The 20,332-nt window shown below is 40.7% G+C and overlaps 1 protein-coding gene across 1 annotated transcript in view; it reads right to left on the bottom strand.

Annotated features, from left to right (window-relative positions):
• Nucleotides 1-20,332, bottom strand: part of COL24A1 (collagen type XXIV alpha 1 chain) — a 223,565-nt gene that overhangs the window by 160,582 nt on the left and 42,651 nt on the right. The window contains exons 5-8 of the mRNA XM_084852036.1: nt 18,873-18,926; nt 10,675-10,728; nt 9,786-9,839; nt 1,072-1,116 (exon numbers count right to left, since the gene is read on the bottom strand). Coding sequence (XP_084708162.1) covers nt 1,072-1,116; nt 9,786-9,839; nt 10,675-10,728; nt 18,873-18,926 — 207 coding nt within the window. The remainder of the gene's footprint in view (nt 1-1,071; nt 1,117-9,785; nt 9,840-10,674; nt 10,729-18,872; nt 18,927-20,332) is intronic.

Here is a 20,332-nt window from a genome sequence, read left to right as displayed (position 1 = left end):
AAACAACTCTGTTGAACCCAGTTTTCACCACAACAGAAACTTATTTCACAGCAATCTCAGGTGTTAAGAAAATGTGTTAAAAATAAAAGTGGGAGGAGTAGGGCACCTTGGAGGGCACCAAGTAACATTCCCCACCCCCCATCCCAATTTTGGAATGCAAGCACATTACGTCATTCCAGAACACACAGGCTGCAGATGGTGTGATTTTTGGAATGAGAAAGTTGACAAGATAAAGATTGTTGCACAAGTTTGTAAAATGTTGAAAGATCACAGGAACATTAACTAAATATTCCAAGTGGAATATGGAACTAACGTTCCAGTTATTGCTGTTGTTTCTAGGATCTTGTGGGTCTGATGTGTTAATGTATTAGGGAATGTAGAAGCCAAAATTAAAGATGTTCTTCTCTTCTAGAACTGACTGGTAGCCTTTTGTTTACTTAACTGTAAGTTACTCTACATTCATTTCAGTATCTCAAAAGAGTACATAGAAGTTTTGATAATTAATTTGGTAATTTGATTAACAAATGCATTGGTTAAAATGTCAGATGGATCAACTACATTGTTTTAATCTGTTGAGAACACTACTTCAAAGGCTTTCCGAGATTTTGCTATCTGTGTTGCCCTCTTTTGAATGATTGCGCCATATATTTCTAAAATGTTCACAAAGTAGCTGACTAGCAGCCCCTATCTAGCTCTTGGAAGTGGCTGTTACCTAAGATCTTTTTAACTGGTAATGCCAGGGATTGAACCTGGACCTTTATTCATGCCAGGGATGCTTTATCACTGAACAATGTTCCTCCCTAAATTTTGTCACAGATTGGATATAACATAGGAATTCCTCTCCCCACCCAGACAGCAGGGTTTAGAGAGGGCAAGGGAGGGGAGGTAACCCATGGAGGGTGCCCAACTTTCCTTGGGCCAGATTGGGAACCTCTACAGATTGGATTGCACCCACAGGAGGTTCCCCTGCTCTAAAATTTGTCTAAGGTATTCCCCAAACCCAGGCAAGAAGGGTTTATCAAATGACCACATTTTATAAGAGATGTATTAGATCATGCTTGCATCACTTACTTGCTCCCCCTGTGGCCCTGGTCGTCCTGGATATCCCACGGGACCCTGCAGGTTGGAAATAGTAAGAAATGTGGCCGTGGATACTGAAATAGTCACACACACACACACACGTCAGGCACAGTAGTCTGCTTTATCCTCCTTTTGCAAAGAGAATTTTGCCAAGTCTGTTTTCAGGTGATATCAATATGGCTTTATTTCACTAGCTGGAGTATGAATGGAAAAGACTACTGGTGAGTAAGGGGGAGAGGCTCTTATCTCTGTACACTTAATTTCTTGATATGGCATCTTGCTGAAGTTAGGCACAGGTTCGCACTAAGTAACATGTAGACAAAAAAGGCCTTCAGCAACAATCTGCTTGTAATTATTCAAAGCTGGATCCAGTCCAGGCAGTTTCCCCATTCCAAATCCTTTTCACAACACTCTGACTAAGCCAGTTTGGGTGCAGTACGTGGAAATAAAGTTTTCACAGACAACTCCAATAAGCTATCTAGGAAAATAGATTTATTAAAATAATTTTACACAAGTAAAAGACAACACCAAGAAACATTGTTTCTTATTACAGAGGAGTATGTAATAAACCAGATTATGCAAACTTGTCTGACTACTGAATCCCACAGTGACCAATTTTTCCTGTATACTTGGTAAGGAAGTTCTGACAAAATTCCCATCATATAGTTTAAACTGAATTAAACATAAATTACTGTTTATTCACACCTAAGTTTAAGAAAGGCAATTAAACCTGCAAATATAGCAATTTTACTCTTTGACTTTGAGAAACGTTAGTTTAGAAGGCCCCAAATTACACTGTGACCAATTCATTATCATGTCTATTTATAAGTTTAATGATACTAGAAAACAACAATAGAGAGACAAATAATGTGATGACCAGCACTGCTTCTTAACACCAAGGTTTAGTGAAACAAATGGTTATTTGAAGGGGAAGCATGTTTGTGAATGTGTATGTATATGTGCCCTTTGTTGTCCTTCACTGTCTAATTCTGAGGATAAACAGATTTATTTATTTTGCAGAGTTCACAGACAAGTCATTCCTTTGTAGAATCTGTGGTTCATCCACCTGCACATCTCACTACTCTGCCTACTATTCTATAAAAAGAAATCCAAAGTATACAGAGGCAATTACACAAATAAGCACAAAATCTCTGGCATTCCATTTGTTTGCAAGAACCTTTTAATTTGTCAGTAGAAAGACATCTTTGTGGTTATTCATCCCTCAATATTCATCTCTACTAAGATCTCCAGGAGAGGCCTTCTTGGGGGCGCCACAGAAGCCCATTTGGTGGGCACGGATGACAGGATTTTCTCCTGTGTTGACACCAAACTATGGAATGCACCCCATCAGGGCATGAAGATGCATACTTTCAATTTAGCCTTTTCAGCACAGCCTTTTAAAAGATGCTGTTTTAATGTTTTTATTGTTTATAATGTTCTTGTTTTTATTGTTTTCAGGTTTTATTGTTTTTAATTATTGTATACCTCCTTGATGGCTTTTTAGCAGTGCAGGCAGTATATAAATGTAAGTAAGTAAATAAATGTCAAGAGCCTAATTGCACAGGCACACGCGCGCGCGCGCACACACACACACACACACACACAGGGCTGGCTCTGGGTTTAAGGAGACCCTGAGCAAAGTGCTGTTTGGTGGGCCCTTCCCCTATTGGTTGGCCTGGCAGGCTTACCAGATACTGGGCAGCTGGGTCCTGCCACTTTAATTTCCCACAATACTCTGGAGCTATGTTACATCAGGTACATTGTGGAAATTTAAATGGCAGTTGGACCCAACTGCAAAGTGCCCCTTATAATTTTTTAAATATAAACATTTAATTAAAATTCTAATTATAAAAATATTATTTCATTTACAGAATAATGCACATGTACAAATTGTACATGTTTTCAATGTGCAAGAGTTTGCATATTTAGCCTCTATCTTACAGTATTTCAGTTCAGCTCAGTTTATTGCTTGTTGACCAATCAGGCCATATGCATACAGAAACATAATAAAATACCCCTCTTAAACAAAAAGTGGCACTAAATAAGAAATATTAAGGAGGAGGATTATGACAAAGCTAATTAAAACATTTTGTGTGGGATTATTAAATATTTCACAGAGTCTAGGCAATATTTATTGACATATTATAATATATTAACAAGCTTAAGCGACTATACCAGTCAATAGTTTATGTTTCTCCAAAGCCTGTTGGACAAACTTGGCAGTCCTACAGAACATATGGTAGTCTGTGCCAGCCAGTAATAATACAGTTATGCTCAGAGAAGATTTGTAACTGGACACAACTGATAAGGGCTCAAGATATTGCTTCCTCAGCCCTGCACACAGGGGGCATTCCGTTAGAAAGTGTACCATCTATTTTATCCTGGGACAGACTCTTAGTCTGTCCCAACTTTATCATGGGACAGCCCAAGACTCTCTCCCCATGTCCTCATATGCTAACAATACCAAGGGTGGAGCCAACTGAAAAGCAATCTTTAACCAAAAGGAGATGGCTGCTTTTTGGACAAGCATTCCCACAGAATGGCAAGCTGTCTCTAACTGGACAATGACCTTAGAGGTAGATCTAGGTACTCCAAGTACTCTGGATAAAAATGTATGCTGTGTTGATTCCAATAGAGTAATGTCCACATGGGTCCACACAAGTGCTCCATATAGAATCTGGGAAAGTAATTTGCCCTTACATATCTCTATTAAAGGAGCCACCATCATTCCACCTGGTCCTACAGCAAAATGAAGGATAGCATTACCAGTTACTTTTGCTATCAAAACTGTTGCTTTCAAGTGTTCAGATGGTTGTTAGAAACTGTTGTTTATACTGAATTGATGTGACCAGAGTACCATGGGAGAATTTTACTACAGAAATTACTGTATGAATTGGCCTCAGATTCAATAGCCAAGTGAATAACATAAGACCAGTCCTATCATTCTCCAGCAAAGGAGATCGTTACCTTGTCGTGGTGCTGGAGCTTGAGCACCTCAATGACGCCATGAGGTAAACCGTGAAGGGACACCCAAGACGGGAAGGTCATGGCAGAGAGGTCAGACTACATACAATCCCTGGGAAAGGAAACGGCAACCCACCCCAGTATTCTTGCCATAAAAACTAAATGGATCAGTACGACCAGAAATATGTCGGTATACCATCGGAAGATGGGGCTCCCAGGTTGGAAGATGGTCAAAATGCTACTGGGGAGGAACAGAGGATAAGTTCAACTAGCCCCAGATGTGATGATGCAGCTAGCTCAAAGCCGAAAAGACGGCTAGCGGCCAATGGTGCTGGTGGTGAACGACAAATCCGATGTTCTAAAGATCAACACACCATAGGAACCTGGAATGTAAGATCTATGAACCAGGGCAAATTGGATGTGATTATTGGGGAGATGTCAAGATTAAATATAGACATTTTGGGTGTCCGTGAACTGAAATGGACTGGAATGGGCTACTTCACATCAGATGACCACCAGACCTACTACTGTGGACAAGAGGACCACAGAAGAAATGGAGTAGCCTTCATAATTAATAATCAAGTGGCTAAAGCAGTGCTTGGATAAAATCCAAAAAATGACAGAATGATCTCAATCTGAATTCAGGGTAAGCCATTTAACATCACAGTGATCCAAATATACGCCCCAACCACAGATGCTGAAGAAGCAGAAGTAGATCAGTTCTATGAGGATCTGCAGCACCTACTGGATAATGCGCCAAAAAGAGATGTTACTTTCATTACAGGAGAGCAGAATGCTAAGATGGGTAGTCAAACGACACCTGGAATTACAGGCAAGCATGGTCTGGGAGAATAAAACGAAGCGGGACATAGGCTGATAGAATTTTGCCAAGACAACTCACTGTGCATAATGAACACTCTCTTCCAACAACCTAAGAGACGACTTTATACATGGACTTCACCAGATGGTCAACACCGAAATAAGAGTGACTACATCCTTTGTAGCCAAAGGTGGCGGACATCTATGCAGTCAGTAAAAACAAGACCTGGAGCTGATTGTAGTTCAGATCATGAACTTCTTATTGATAATTTGGAATCAGACTAAAGAGAATAGGGAAGACCCACAGATCAGTTAGATACGAGCTCACTAATATTCTTCATGAATATACAGTGGAGGTGAAGAATAGATTTAAGGGACTAGATTTAGTAGATAGGGTCCCAGAAGAACTATGGACAGAAGTTCGCAACATTGTTCAGGAGGTGGCAACAAAAAACATCCCAAAGAAAAAGAAAACCAAGGAGGCAAGATAGCTGCCTGCTGAGACACTGGAAGTAGCCCAAGAAAGAAGGAAAGCAAAAGGCAACAGTGAAAGGGGGAGATATGCCCAATTAAATGCAAAATTCCAGAGGTTAGGCAGAAGAGATAAGGAATTATTTTTAAACAAGCAATGAGCAGAAGTGGAAGAAGATAATAGAATAGGAAGGACAAGAGACCTCTTCCAGAAAATTAGAAACATCGGAGGTAAATTCCAGGCAAAAATGGGTATGATCAAAAACAAAGATGGCAAGGACCTAACAGAAGCAGAAGAGATCAAGAAAAGGCGGGAAGAATATTGATTTTCCAATGCTTCTATCTTTACTGTGAAATGCTATATAATTCCGTCTCAGAGGGTTTAGTCAAGTTCTCTCCTGAAACATGCACAGGATAGTTGAACATTGCAAGCCGGAGGGCCTGTGTACATTATAGAAAAGTTTTGGGGAACCCCAAGTTTTTGTAATAGTACAATAAAAAATATTTAGGGAAAAATGTGAAGGCACGGGAAACATCCTGAAGTGCCCAGTGAGGACTGAGAGTGCTCACTGCCCAGGAGGAGGAAAAACTGAAAATCATGTGGGAGGGGGAATGGAATGAGTAGCTGGAAAAGGAGGAGAGAGGAAGAGGCACTTCACTATAAACGTGCCCGTCCATTCACTTGCTCTCTCAGCAGCCCATTTAGTCTCTTGCCAGCCAGCACCTGGGCATCCTCCTGCCTGTGAAGGCAGAAGGCTCTCAGACAAACACATTTTGTTGTAGGCCCCCACTTCTTCCCTTTATTTCCAACGTTCAGGGTGTAAATGCCATTGCTTGTGAAGCCAAGCGGTACCATGTGAGGGAGGTATCCGCAGGCTTGGAATCCCAAGATTTGGAGAAGTACAAAATGTAGGAAAATCCCATTAATGGGGGGAAAGCTCAAAAACTGGGCATGCTCAGTGGATACAGAATGCTAACTAACTGTTGAAGTGGGGGAAGGAAAAGTGGCTGGGAGAGAGAATGCAATGGATATGATCAAAAACAAAGATGGCAAGGACCTAACAGAAGCAGAAGAGATCAAGAAAAGGTGGCAAGAATATAAGGAAAACCTGTATAGGAAGATCTGTATAGGAAGGATAATAATATCAGGGATAGATTTGATGGTGTGGTCAGTGAGGTAGAGCCAGACATCCTGAAGAGTGAGGTTGAATGGGCCTTAAGAAGCATTGCTAATAACAAGGCAGCAGGAGACGACGGTATCCCAGCTGAACTGTTTAAAATCTTGCAAGATGATGCTGTCAAGGTGATGCATGCCATATGCCAGCAAATTTGGAAAACACAAGAATGGCCAACAGAATGGAAAAGATCAACTTATATCCCCATACCAAAAAAGGGAAACACCAAAGAATGTTCAAACTATCGAACAGTGGCACTTATTTCACATGCCAGTAAGGTAATGCTCAAGATCTTGCAAGGTAGACTCCAGTAATTCATGGAACGAGAATTGCCAGATGTACAAGCTGGATTTAGAAAAGGCAGAGGAACTAGAGACCAAATTGCCAATATTCGCTGGATAATGGAGAAAGCCAAGGAGTTTGGCTTTCAGAAACACATCTATTTCTGTTTCATTGACTATTCTAAAGCCTTTGACTGTGTGGATCATAACAAATTGTGGCAAGTTCTTGGTGGTATGGGGATATCAAGTCATCTTGTATGCCTCCTGAGGAATCTGTATAATGACCAAGTAGCAACTGTAAGAACAGACCACGGAACAACGGACTGGTTTAAGATTGGGAAAGGAGTACGGCAGGGTTGTATATGCTCACCCTACCTATTCAACCTGTACGCAGAACACATCATGTGATGTGCTGGGCTTGATGAAGCCAAGGCTGGAGTTAAAATCGCTGGAAGAAATATTAACAATCTCAGATATGCAGATGATACCACTTTGATGGCTGAAAGCGAGGAGGAGCTGAGGAACCTCATGACGAAGGTGAAAGAAGAAAGTGCAAAAGCTGGGTTGCAGTTAAACTTCAAAAAAACCAAGATTGTGGCAACCAGCTTGAGTGATAACTGGCAAATAAGAGGGAGAAAACGTGGAGGCAGTAACAGGCGCAAAGGTTACTGCAGATGCTGACTGCAGCCAGGAAATCAGAAGACTTCTTGGGAGGAGAGCAATGACAAATCTTGATAAAATAGTGAAGAGCAGAGATATCACACTGACAACAAAGGTATGCATAGTTCAAGCAGTGGTATTCCCTGTAGTAATCTATGGCTGCGAGAGCTGGACCATAAGGAAGGCTGAGCGAAGGAAGATAGATTCTTTTGAACTGTGGTGTTGGAGGAAAATTCTGAGAGTGCCTTGGACTTCAAGAAGATCAAACCAGTCCATACTCCAGGAAATAAAGCCAGACTGCTCACTTGAGGGAATGATATGAAAGGCAAAACTGAGGTACTTTGGCCACATAATGAGAAGACAGGATACCCTGGAGAAGATGCTGATGCTAGGGAAAGTGGAAGGCAAAAGGAACAGGGGCCGACCAAGGGCAAGATGGATGGATTATATTCTGGTGGTGACGGACTCGACCTTGGGGGAGCTGGGGGTGGTGACAGCCGACAGGAAGCTCTGGCATGGGCTGGTCCATGAAGTCACGAAGAGTTGGAAGCGACTGACCGAATAAACAACAACAATCCTATCATTAAGGCAGAATGATGTCATGGAAGGTTAGCAAATTGTTCCTTTTGAATTTTTTATTTTATTTTTCTTCCAGAGAGAGTTGTTTGGGTTTTTCTGCAACAGGTGCAAAAATAACTTGGCCAGCTTTTTGTACTATGAACTTTGACTGGGAGGGATAAACACCATTTGCTGTTCCACCTCGGACATCAAATTGTCTTGGTCCAGCCCTGAACATATCTAAAGATTTTTGTTCTTGTGATCTATGGATGTTATTTCCACTGATGACAAAAATATTTAAAGAATGCCATGGGACTAGCATTTGTACCTTGCACTTCTCCTAGCATGTTTTCATTCTGTTCTCCTCATGCTTGTAGTAATCTATTTAGGCATGGTAGAAAACTGAGAATTGGGACTTTGGAAAATGCTGAACTTCCTGCTACTGGAAGCTATACAAACTTATTTCCACATAATTGGATAGGTGCTTGGTAGGATTTGGGCTATACAAGCTAATTCCAATTTAGGAGACAGAATGTAAAAGAAGAAGCTTGTAGTTCTTGAAAAAGAAAGAAGAAAGATAAGAAGAAATGATGCATCACATCATCTGAGGCCTAAAATACCTACCAAATCTTGTGAACCTGTCATTCCTGAAGTGAAAAGATATGGGGCTTTCAGAATATAATTTGGCATTTTTAAGGGACCTCTGTAGCACATACTTCCAGGAGTACCTTTGCAGACTGCCCTGCAATTTTCTGCTATAAAGGTAAGGAAAAACAAAGTATCCAGTTCAACCAGGTGTATCTCATCCAGAGATTTATGGAAAAAGACAAGACTGAGTGTGCTGGCCTGCTTTACTACATGAAATCCAAAGAAGGGATGTATGAACAAAATGCTTCGTGGGGTTGTCTAAGAGCAATTCCTAATAGAAGGGTTTATAGGTGACAGGTGCTGAATCAGCACACCTCAGCCTCAACAACACGCATAGATACGGTGCAGATTTCTGTGTTGATCACTGTGCTGACACTATTACTGTCAGCACAGAAGGCACTGATGGCAACTGTGCCATAAAAGTAGCAATAGCACCAAACCATATGCTAGTGAATGCCTCTTAATCTGAAACATTTGCAACTCCACTTCTTATTTGGTGCTACTGTTTGTGGGGAAGCTGCCTTCTGTAAATTGGCCATACTTTACTTCTGTACATATTTGGCCACACTTTACTTCTGTACATTTAACACACATTTGACACGAATGTGGTAAGAACAGGAATTACAAAGGCTTAAGAACTCAATCAGAATCCAGGCACAAAAGGCAACATTAGATTCCCACAAAATTAAAAATTGTATAGGTAAAACAACAGTTCATTTGCTGAATTCCCACAACCTCATGTTTTTCCAGGGCCACCTGTGTTGGTGTACTCAAACATTTGATATTTGTGTAACTTGGGTTTTGTTGTCTATTCTTTTTAAAGGTATTTCAAAACATCAGACAAGTACCACTCTGGACATTGAACACTTAAGTTCTGACCCAAAGCTCTCTTTGCCCACTAGCAATCTTACACGTCACTTTCCATGTCAGGGGTTGTTCTGCAAGGATGTCCCCATTGAGCAGACCCACTTGAGCCCTTGACTCTGAAGCATGTAAAGAAGCCCTTTCACACACTGAAACTCTGTGTGCGCATAAGAATCAAGCTCATCTTTGCAGATTTCAAGCTCATCTTTGTAGACTTCAACAACGGCCTTGATGGTTAGATAATTTTTTTTAAATCAATTCTTACCTTTTCACCTTTGATGCCCACAAAGCCAGGTAAGCCCATTTGTCCTGCATCTCCCTGTAAATTCAGTATGCATTAATCACTATAGTCCATCACAATACTGGGAAATAATAATAAACTCATACCATGTATATGGTAAGAAAACTTGATAGGGCCACCATGTCCCCATCGCTATCCAAAGACATGACCATTCAGCTATGGTTGTGTTCCCCATCCTAGCCTGTTTACACACAAACCCAGAATACACACTCTGCATGAAAAGAAATGGTGTAAATCAGAGGTGAGCAGAAGATAAATCTCTGGGTGATTTGCAGTAGCTTAGCAAGGATTTCAGATGCCCAATCATTTAACAATAGCAGCAACAAAATGACTCCCCTTCCCTATAAATTATACTGCCAAAATGAAGAAAGTTTGGGTAACCAAGACTATGGGGTAACCAAGACTATGGGCTCCATTCATTTCTGGTACTCAAAGCAAAACATTCAGGACTCAGAATGATTTAATTCTAAGTGTATGTCTTTTGCACCAGCCTATGACTGGTAGACCCTTTTATCTAACAAGACTTGACTGAATCCAATATCCTCCCCTCTGAACACTGCAATTAATAGGTTTATCAGATTCAAATGAAGTTTTGAACAAAATACATACCTACTTTTGGTACTGTAAATTTGATACTGTTAATTTGGCTCTCATTTTGATCTGTAGGCATGTTATTTACAAGAATATGTTCATAAATCTTCAAATTGCAATTTCCCTTGTCCACACAGCCTCCCTACAGTTTTATACTGAAAATGTTCTGGCAAGACTAAAACTTTATCCCTCATCATTACACATAAGATTATGGGCAAGACTACTAAACATTTGTGCATTCTCAAGTAATTAAATCAGCTACCTTTTCTCCACGTTTCGCTTGTCCTGGGGAGAATCCTGGAAAACCTTTGGGGCCCTTTAATAGAGAAATTAAGCAAGTATATATTTTTAAAAGATACAAATATGATTGTTATCATTATTTAGGAGAAGGGGATATATAGCTTCAATAAGATATATAGGGGATCAACTAATCAAATAGGCCATTGCCTACAAAATTAACACCATAATCCATCAGTATCATTGGTTTTATATGTGTTAGAACCTGGAGCAGAGTGGGGGGTTGTATTTTTATTCATTCATTCATTCATTTCATTTCTATACCGCCCAATAGCTGAAGCTTTCTGGGTGGTTCACAATTGTATGGAAGACTTGGCTCCATAAATACAACAGCACAATGAAGTATACAATTCTAGACTTTTCCAGTAACTCACTTCAATTTAACAAAGGCTCTTCCTTTTGGGTAACATTTATATCTATCTTATATCTTTTGGGTAACATTTATATCCATCATATCTACTACTGTGGGCAAGAATCCCTTAGAAGAACTGGAGTAGCACTCATAGACAACAAAAGGGTGGGAAAAGAAGTCCTGGGGTACAATCTCAAAAATGATAGAATGATCTCAGTACAAATCCAAGGGAAATCATTCAACATCACAGTAATTCAAGTCTATGCCCCAACCACTGAGGCCGAAGAAGCTGAGGTTGATCGGTTCTATGAAGACCTACAACACCTTCTAGAACTAACACCAAAAAAAATGTCCTCTTCATCATAGGGGATTGGAATGCTAAAGTAGGAAGTCAAGAAATCAACAGGATAACAAGCATGGCCTTGATGTACAAAATGAAGCAGGGCAAAGGCTAATAGAGTTTTGCCAAGAGAACACGCTGATCATAGCAAACACTCTTTTCCAACAGCACAAGAGGCGACTCTACACATGGACATCACCAGATGGTCAATATCGAAATCAGATTGATTATGTCCTTTGCAGCCAAAGATGGAGAAGCTCTATACAGTCAGTCAAAACAAGACCTGGATCTGACTGTGGCTCAGATCATGAGCTTCTTGTTGCGAAATTTCAGCTGAAATTGAAGAACGTAGGGAAAACCACTACACCATTCAGGTATGACCTAAATCATATCCCTTATGAATATACAGTGGAGGTGAGGAATAGATTTCAGGGATTAGACCTGATAGACAGAGTGCCTGAGGAACTATGGACGGAGGTCCGTAACACTGTTCAGGAGACAGCAACTCAATCCACCCCAAAGAAAAAGAAATGCAAGAAAGCAAAGTGGCTGTCTGAGGAGGCTTTACAAGTAGCTGAGGAAAGAAGGGAAGCGAAAATCAAGGGTGAAAGGGGAAGATATACCCAACTGAATGCAGAGTTCCAGAGAATAGCAAGGAGAGACAAGAAGGCCTTCTTAAATGAACAGTGCAAAGAAATCGGAAAAAACAATAGAATGGGAAAGACTAGAGATCTCTTCAAGAAAATTGGAAATCTCAAGGGAACGTTTTGTGCAAAGACGGGCATGATAAAGGACAAGGAAGGCAGGGACCTAACAGAAGCAGATAAGATTAAGAAGAGGTGGAAAGAATAGACAGAAGAACTATACAGGAAAGGTCTTAATGTCCCTGATAGCCATGATAGTGCGGTCATTGAACTTGAGCCGGACATCCTAGAAAGTGAAGTCAAGTGGGTCTTAGGAAGCATTACTAACAACAAAGCTAGCTGAGATGACGGTATTCCAGCTGAGCTATTTAAGATCCTAAAAGGTGATGCTGTTAAAGTGCTGCACTCAATATGCCAACACATTTGGAACTCTCAACAATGGCCACAAGACTGGAAAAGGTCAGTTTACATTCCAATTCCAAAGGAGGGCAATGCCAAAGAGTGTTCAACTACCATACAATTGCGCTCATTTCACATGCCAGCAAAGTTATGCTCAAAATCCTACAAGCTAGGCTTCAGCAGTATGTGAACCGAGAACTACCGGAACTACAAGCTGGATTTCAAAGAGGCAGAGGAACTAGAGATCAAATCGCCAACATTCACTGGATCATGGAGAAGCAAGAGAATTCCAGAAAAACGTCTATTTCTGCTTCACTGACTACGGTAAAGCCTTTGATTGTGTGGATCACAACAAACTGTGGCAAATTCTTAAAGAGATGGGAGTACCAGAGCCTCTTGTTGAGGGTGAAAGTGGAGAGTGCAAAAGCTGGTTTGAAACTCAACATTAAAAAAAACTAAGATCATGGCATCTGGCCCCATCACTTCCTGGCATATAGAAGGGGAAGAAATGGAAGCAGTGACAGATTTTATTTTCTTGGGCTCCAAGATCACTGCAGACGGTGACTGTAGCCATGAAATTAAAAGACGCTTGCTCCTTGGGAGGAAAGCTATGGCAAACCTAGACAACATAGTCAGAAGCAGAGACATCACTTGCCGACAAAGGTCCGTCTAATCAAAGCTATGGTTTTCCCAGTAGCAACGTATGGCTGTGAGAGCTGGACTATAAGGAAAGCTGAGCGCTGAAGAATCGATGCTTTCGAACTGTGGTGCTGGAGAAGACTCTTACGAGTCCCCTGGACTGCAAGGAGGTCAAATCAGTCAATCCTAAAGGAAATCAACCCTGACTGCTCATTGGAAGGACAGATACTGAAGCTGTAGCTCAAATATTTTGGCCACCTAATGCGAAGAGAAAAGTCACTGGAAAAGACCCTGATGCTGGGAAAGATTGAAGGCAAAAGGAGAAGGGGACGGCAGAGGATGAGATGGCTAGATAGCATCACCGATGCAATGAATATGGATTTGAGCACACTCTGGGAGAGAGCGCAGGACAGGAAGGCCTGGCGTGCTATGGTCCATGGGGTCACGAAGAGTCGGATATGACTGCACAACAACAACAACAAAAAATACAATAGGATAGACTAACTGATTTAAATGACGAGGGAAACAGAAACATTTTGACCTGGTGCTGGAAAGATTGCAGGAGACACCAGTTGCACCTCTCTAGGGATGGTGTTCCAAAAATGCAGCTCTATAACAGAAACGGCTCTCTCCCTAGTTGCCACAGACCATGTAGAAAACCCCACACAGCTGGTGCCCTCCAGATGTTTTCGACTTCAGCTCCCATAAACCACAGCTAGCATTGCCAATGGTCAGGAATCCTGGGAGTTCTGGTCCCAAATGTTTAGAGGGGATCAGGTTGGTGAACTCTGGCATAGAAGATACTTTGAAAAGAGCTTCCTCTGTATATTTTAGGACATCGGCAGGCTGGAATAGGGAGAGGCACTCCAGGTGTTTGGGCCCTAAGCCATTTAGGGATTTCAAGGTAAACACCAACTCCATGAATTGAGTCCAGAAGCAAATAGAAAATCAGTGCCACACCCCTAGAATCGGTGTGATGTGATCCCACCTGGCCACACTTGCAGCACTAATTAAAGCTTCTGGGACAAGGGCAGCCCCATGTACTATGCATTACCATAATCCAATTGGTAGTTTACCAGAACATGAATCATCTTGACCAGATTATACCTGTCTAAGGTTGAAGCTGGTACTCTGAGCCACAGAGGCCACCAAGTCCTCAAATGACGAAGCTGGATCCAGCAGTCCCCTCAAGCTATGTACCTGGTCTTTCAAGGGGAGTGTGACCCAGTCTAGAACAGGATGCACATGCAATTCCTGAAGATGAGAATCACCTACCCACAGGATTCAACTTGTTTACTGGCAGTCATCCAGCCCATTACAGAATCCACACAACAGTTCAACACCGGCACAGCCTCATCTGACTCAAATGACAAGGAAAAATTAAGCTAGGTGTCATCAGCATATTGATGGCACTTCATACGAAATCCCCCAATGACCTCACCAAGTGGCTTTATATAGATGTTAAAAAGTATAGGGGATAAGACTGAACGTTGTGGGACCCCACAGCACACGTCCCATGGAGTGAAGCAGAAACCCCCACCAATGCTATCCTCTGAAACAAACCCTGTAGATAGGAACAGAACCACCGTATTCCCGTGCCTCCTATGCCAAATTCTCAGAGCCAGTCCAGCAAGATATCACAGTTGATGGCATCACAAGCCTGTTTCCCCCTGACAGAGGTCATCTGTCTGGGTGATCAAGGCCACTTCAGGACCAAAACCAGGCCTAAACCTAAATGGAAATGGACCTTCCGTTCCCTGTCTCTCCCCTTTCTTTCTTTCTTTCTTTCTCTCTCTCTCTCTCTCTCTCTCTCTCACTCTGCCTTTCACTTTACCTTCCTCTGCACTTGCTAGATTTGGTTCAAGGAACGGGGTGGGCAATCCAAAGTTGGTACGTACTGCTATAAGTTGGTTTGTTTTGCATCCTAATATTAACCAAAAATAATAATAATCAACAAACTTTACATTTAGTGCCTCAGCACATTCTACTTAATTAATACACATCCAAATCCTGAAGAAAAAACCCTGGTGGCTTTTGTCAGTATTAAAGAGAAAGCCCCTGAAGGATCTAGTAACTGTGTTAGTCAAAGAACAGTAAAGAATCAGAAAGAACAGTCTGTTTCCTTCAACAGGCAGAGTGTCAATCTGGGTTTTAACCATAGTTCTTCTGTGAGTACACAGGCAACAGCAAATGAATGGGGTAAGACAGAACGTGGCTCCTTGTACCTATGGTCTTTCCTAGATTGGCCCACTGACCATGGAGATCAGCATATAACTCAGGTTACATGTAATGGGAAAGCTATTCCTAAAGATCTTATATTTCTTGATATTTTAACCTAGAAACACCTTTATGATTTACAAGTTTAAATAAAGGTGGCTGATCAAACATCTCAAATGCATGATGGGAAGATTAATTGTTTAAGAATTTCCCTTATTTTTATAATCATTGTGATTGTGGTATTATAGACGTAAGGGAAATTCTTAAACAGGTTAATCCACAACCTTTGTTTTCTGTAATTATGTTAAATGAAGGTGGGCAGGAAATATGCCAAACATCATGTAAACTTATGCATTTCTAAATTCCAGATTAATCCAGTGGTTCATTTCTAAAAATAAAAGGACATATCTTAAGCCTACCTGGAAACCACATCCCTGCTCACCTGGAAGCCCTGTCCCTGGTTTGTGAGGGATGTACTGTGGTTTTCCAGAGGTGAGGGATATGTACATCCCCAGGAAAGCTCTATTATTTATATGTTCCATGGCTAAGCTTGAGTGATGGGTATTAACACTTCAACTTCATTTCAAGCAATTTAGGTTGAAGCAAAGATTTGTCAGTCCTACACACACTGGGTTAGATCCAGGATCTGACTTCCACAAGAGGAAGAGACCTTCCATGAAAGGAAGGACTCTGCTTGCGGAAGGTTCCTTTATCCAATCTTGGGGGATTCCCCCCATGCACACCACAGCTTACCCCATTCAGTCTCCTGCATGTCTGTGTAGCATTCTCAGTCTGGACGGGCTGCCACAGGAAGCAGGGGGTGGGGAAGTTTACTTTTGTCAGCCCAGTTGATCAGACATAAATCTGGATCTAACCCACTCTACACATACACTATATACATATAGGCTCAATACATACCTGAGCCTGTTGCCTATAACACCTGGGATCATGGAGAAGGCTACAGGCAATATCTTCTACTCTTGAACCATTTGAAAAGCATATGGAAAATGAAGCCATTGCATAAGTACTAATAAATTACTTAGAGCACAATCCTATGCATGTTTAGAAAGAAAAAATTTCTGCAACTCCCAACATTCCCCAGCCAGCTATGCTGGGAGTTGTATAGATGGGGGGAAAAAAGTCCTACATGCACAGGATTGCGCCCTTAGTTGGTGTATTTCACTTTTAACTACACTCACTTTATTCTGTCAGGAGAGGAGCATTTCTTCAGCCTCATTCTGCAATTTAAACCCACTTACATGTCTGCCATCAGTGTTGCAATATTACTCATTTTTCAAAGCTATGCTATCCATACTTATTATTTTAGAACCAGAGAAGCTGGAATTTCTTTGACAGGAGTGAGCAGGTTTTTATTCAATAACAATGGATGAAGTATGAGTGCCTTCCAAAAGCCACTGAACATTTAAGTTTGGGAGCAGAAAAACAGACTCCTATGGGCTGCATGCTTTGCTTTTTGCCTGCTCTTGATTTAAACTGGCATAATCTGAAAAAAAAAATTATTCCTACCAATTGGACAGCTTGGCAAAGTTCTCCTGGGCTAGTCTTGGAAAAGAATTTCAGTAGTTCATTAAAGCTGATCCCAAACAAGAGGGGAGCTCCCATTCTTCTCCGGCGCAGATTAAAATCTAAACCTAAGAACTACAAGTTACTACAGGGAATACCTAAGAACTACAAGTTCCCCAGGCCTGTTAATTTCCCCCTATTCAATATAATGGAGCTATCTCACTCCATTGCATTGAATAGGGGGAAATTAAATGGCTGCAGGGGCAAAATCTGAGGGTGGGGAAGGGGAGCCCACCCCGCTGTGGAGGTGAACTCACTTTCCTCACCCTTTAATTTTGTATCTGCAACAATCCCCTTAACCCAACCCCCATCCCCCTGCAATGTCATGGAGCAGCTTCATCCCCTAGGGCACAATCCTATGCATGTTTAGACAGAAAAAGGCCTACATCTCCCAGCATGCATAGGATTGCACCTTTAGATTGTATGTGAGCGAAAGGAAACGCTGCAGGGAGACAGGCAGTGTTTGGAAACATTATCCAAGTTCTTTCAATTTGAGGGTGAAAAATCTGTGGAATGTCCGAGTTAATCTAAGAAAGTTTTATGTAATAAATAATTGAATCAATAAATCTCTAATGCCAATGGATCTTTAGCAGTCCGTACTAAGATTCCAGTAGAGTGTAGGTTCTCTTTCCAATATTTTGCAAAGGAATTGTCCGTCCAATCTACTACCCATTTGACATAGTTTGTCTTGTAAATGATTAACCATTGCATAAATAAAGTATTAATAAAGTCCAAGGGAAGTTATTTAGCCATTTGAAAATACACTAAGAGTTCAGCAGGCACTGGGATTCCTTAATACTTCGCACATCTACAAAAAACACACCATGTAGAACAACTATAAAGAATTCTTGCTTTCTGAACTGATGAAAATGAAAAACACACACACGTAAAAACAGATTCTTTAAAACCTGAAAGAACTCTTAGTAAAGTTGAAACCAAGAAAGGCTTAAACACTGACTTTGATGTGGGCAACATTTCACCTTGAAAACTCCTGCTAGGCTGCCATTAAAAAAGAATATGCCATGGGATATCCAATAAGTAGCTTGTAATGGGGATTAATTGATCTATCCATTATTTGACACATCACAAAACCCACATACATATTGCCAAGGTGAACTTTACATATTATTATTTATTGCATTTCTATACCGCCCCATAGCTGAAGCTCTCTGGGAGGTTTGCGAAGGTTAACTATACTTAGCCGTTCTAAAAATGCCAGATACTAGTAAGAGGGCACCCAACAATCATGGACTACTTTGTTTTACAATGTCAAACTGTGCAAGCCTTGTTTGAGATATTTTCATGTCCTGGAGCAGTTTTTAACACCTGTCACTACAGGTCAGATTCCTGCCACGAGGAATCACACTAAAACAAATCATGGTTGGGGATGTTTCTTCCCCCTAACATATCTATCAAATTGTTATAACTAAATACGAGTTGAAGGCATTCCACAACTGCACAAATCTGTCTAAAGCTATTTAAGTAGTTTGTGCTACTTGGGTTTGAGTTTTGCATTGCCTGTTAGGCCTTAATCTATCAAAGCTTTATTTTATCTTTCAGTTTTTAAAAAGTCACTCAAAGTCATTGAAAGAAAGAACATTGAAATACAAATGTTTTCTTTGAGCAAACTTTTTTTAAAATCAAGGCTGGAGGTTACAAGGTTAAATGGCCACTTTGGTAACCCTTGCCCTGCGAAATAATTCTGACTCACTTGTGAAAAGTTACAATTACTTCTAGGAGTAAAAACCACAGAAGAAGGGCAAGTTTTAATTCAATGTGTATATTTATGTTCTATAGCACTGTCTGTTTCTGTTCAGTCTTGACTTGTTTACTAAGTACTTTGACGAAGAACTGTTTATAGTAAAAGAGCCTCATTTATAAAACAAATAACTCCGTTAATTTTAGTGCAAGCAGAACTCTACAATTCCAAATACTCGTATACAGGAAGGTCATATGGTTCACACGACAGTGTTATGTGTTGTTTATACCTTTGGACCAGGCAACCCTGGCAGTCCTGGATTCCCATGTGGGCCTGGAATACCCTATGGAAAGAGAGAAAAAGTATTATACAGAATAACTGGATTAGAACAGTGCTTTGTGTGAGAGTTGTTATTAAAGATCATTAGCCCATATAAAGTCAGGCATGGATTTTTGTCCCTCTCTTTAAAAAAGCCAAAATGATGCAATAACTCAATCTCCTACTGATTAATATAGGGAATAAGGCATTTAGCTATTTATTATTATTTAATTTTTATCTTGCTTTTCTCCATAACATGCACCCAATAAAACAATATAACACTTCCAATTAAAACAATAAAATGTATTACAACACTTCTATCTTCCTACCTGAAATTTCCAAGACAACTAACAAAATATATCAAAACAATTAAAAATACCAAGCAAACACCAAGCAAATTTCCCTGGAGAAGAGTTCCAAAGCCCAGGCACTACCACTAAAAAAGTCCTGTCCCCAGTCATCATCCATCTAGCCTCTTATGGTAGGGGGACATCTGACAATCAAGGCCTTCTTTGATGGTCATAGTAAACAGACAGGTTCACATGAACCTAAGTGATATTGGGATACAACCTTTATTGTGTACATACACTTGAAAGAACATGCATGAGAATGGACCTGTCAGTTTTATTAATTTCATTTGTTTTACAAATTGTCAGGAATATGGGAGAATTTGACTTCTACTTTCCCTCATGAACGTACTGGCCCCCGAGTGGACTAACAACTTAGGCCCTATGTGAGGCAGTGTAGTTTACAGAACTCTCAGCTGCCCACTTCAGAAGAGGGGCTTATCTTCTATCCAGCCCTTACTTACTCCTGTCAAGATTCCCTCAGCCATTTTTATATTTTTCCTTTCAAGATTGTAATAGCTGATTTAGGCAGTCTTGCACCACCCAGTTCAGCAAGAATCCTGGTGCCTTATTTTGCTCCATCTTTTTCATAGAATAAGAGTAATAATGAATTTTGAAGTAACAGTAAGGTATTTAAAAGGATGCATTTCTTTAGTAGATCCAGTGCTGTCACAGCACTAGCACTGATGACATTGCACTAGCATAAGCCAGTGCTAGCACAACATCATTACTGCTTGCTAGGCAAAGGGGTTCAACAGCAATTTGCTGCTGAAATTCGGTGGTAAATCACCACTTTTCCCCTTTGCCTAGCAAGCACTAATGATGGTGTGCTAGCGTTGGTTTATGCTAGTGCTGTAACAGCATTGGAGACGGCCCAATAATAAAATGATAACACTAATAAAATGATGATAAACTATAAGACCCATCTAACATCATGATCCTAACATCTGTTCTAGAGCATGGGTCTATATAACATCCTTCAAGTATCAGTTCAACACAGTAGTTTATGACATTGTACGGCCACAGAAGCTCTATGGTATTGCCCACACTTTGTTTACAGTGCAACATCTATGCAGAAATTTGC

This window comes from Heloderma suspectum, chromosome 4 (assembly GCF_057233095.1).
Source record: "Heloderma suspectum isolate Gila_16-S chromosome 4, 16-S_ref, whole genome shotgun sequence".
NCBI lineage: Eukaryota > Metazoa > Chordata > Lepidosauria > Squamata > Helodermatidae > Heloderma > Heloderma suspectum.
The sequence above is the reverse complement of the archived record's forward strand: the minus strand, read 5'-3'. Positions and strand labels throughout refer to the sequence as shown.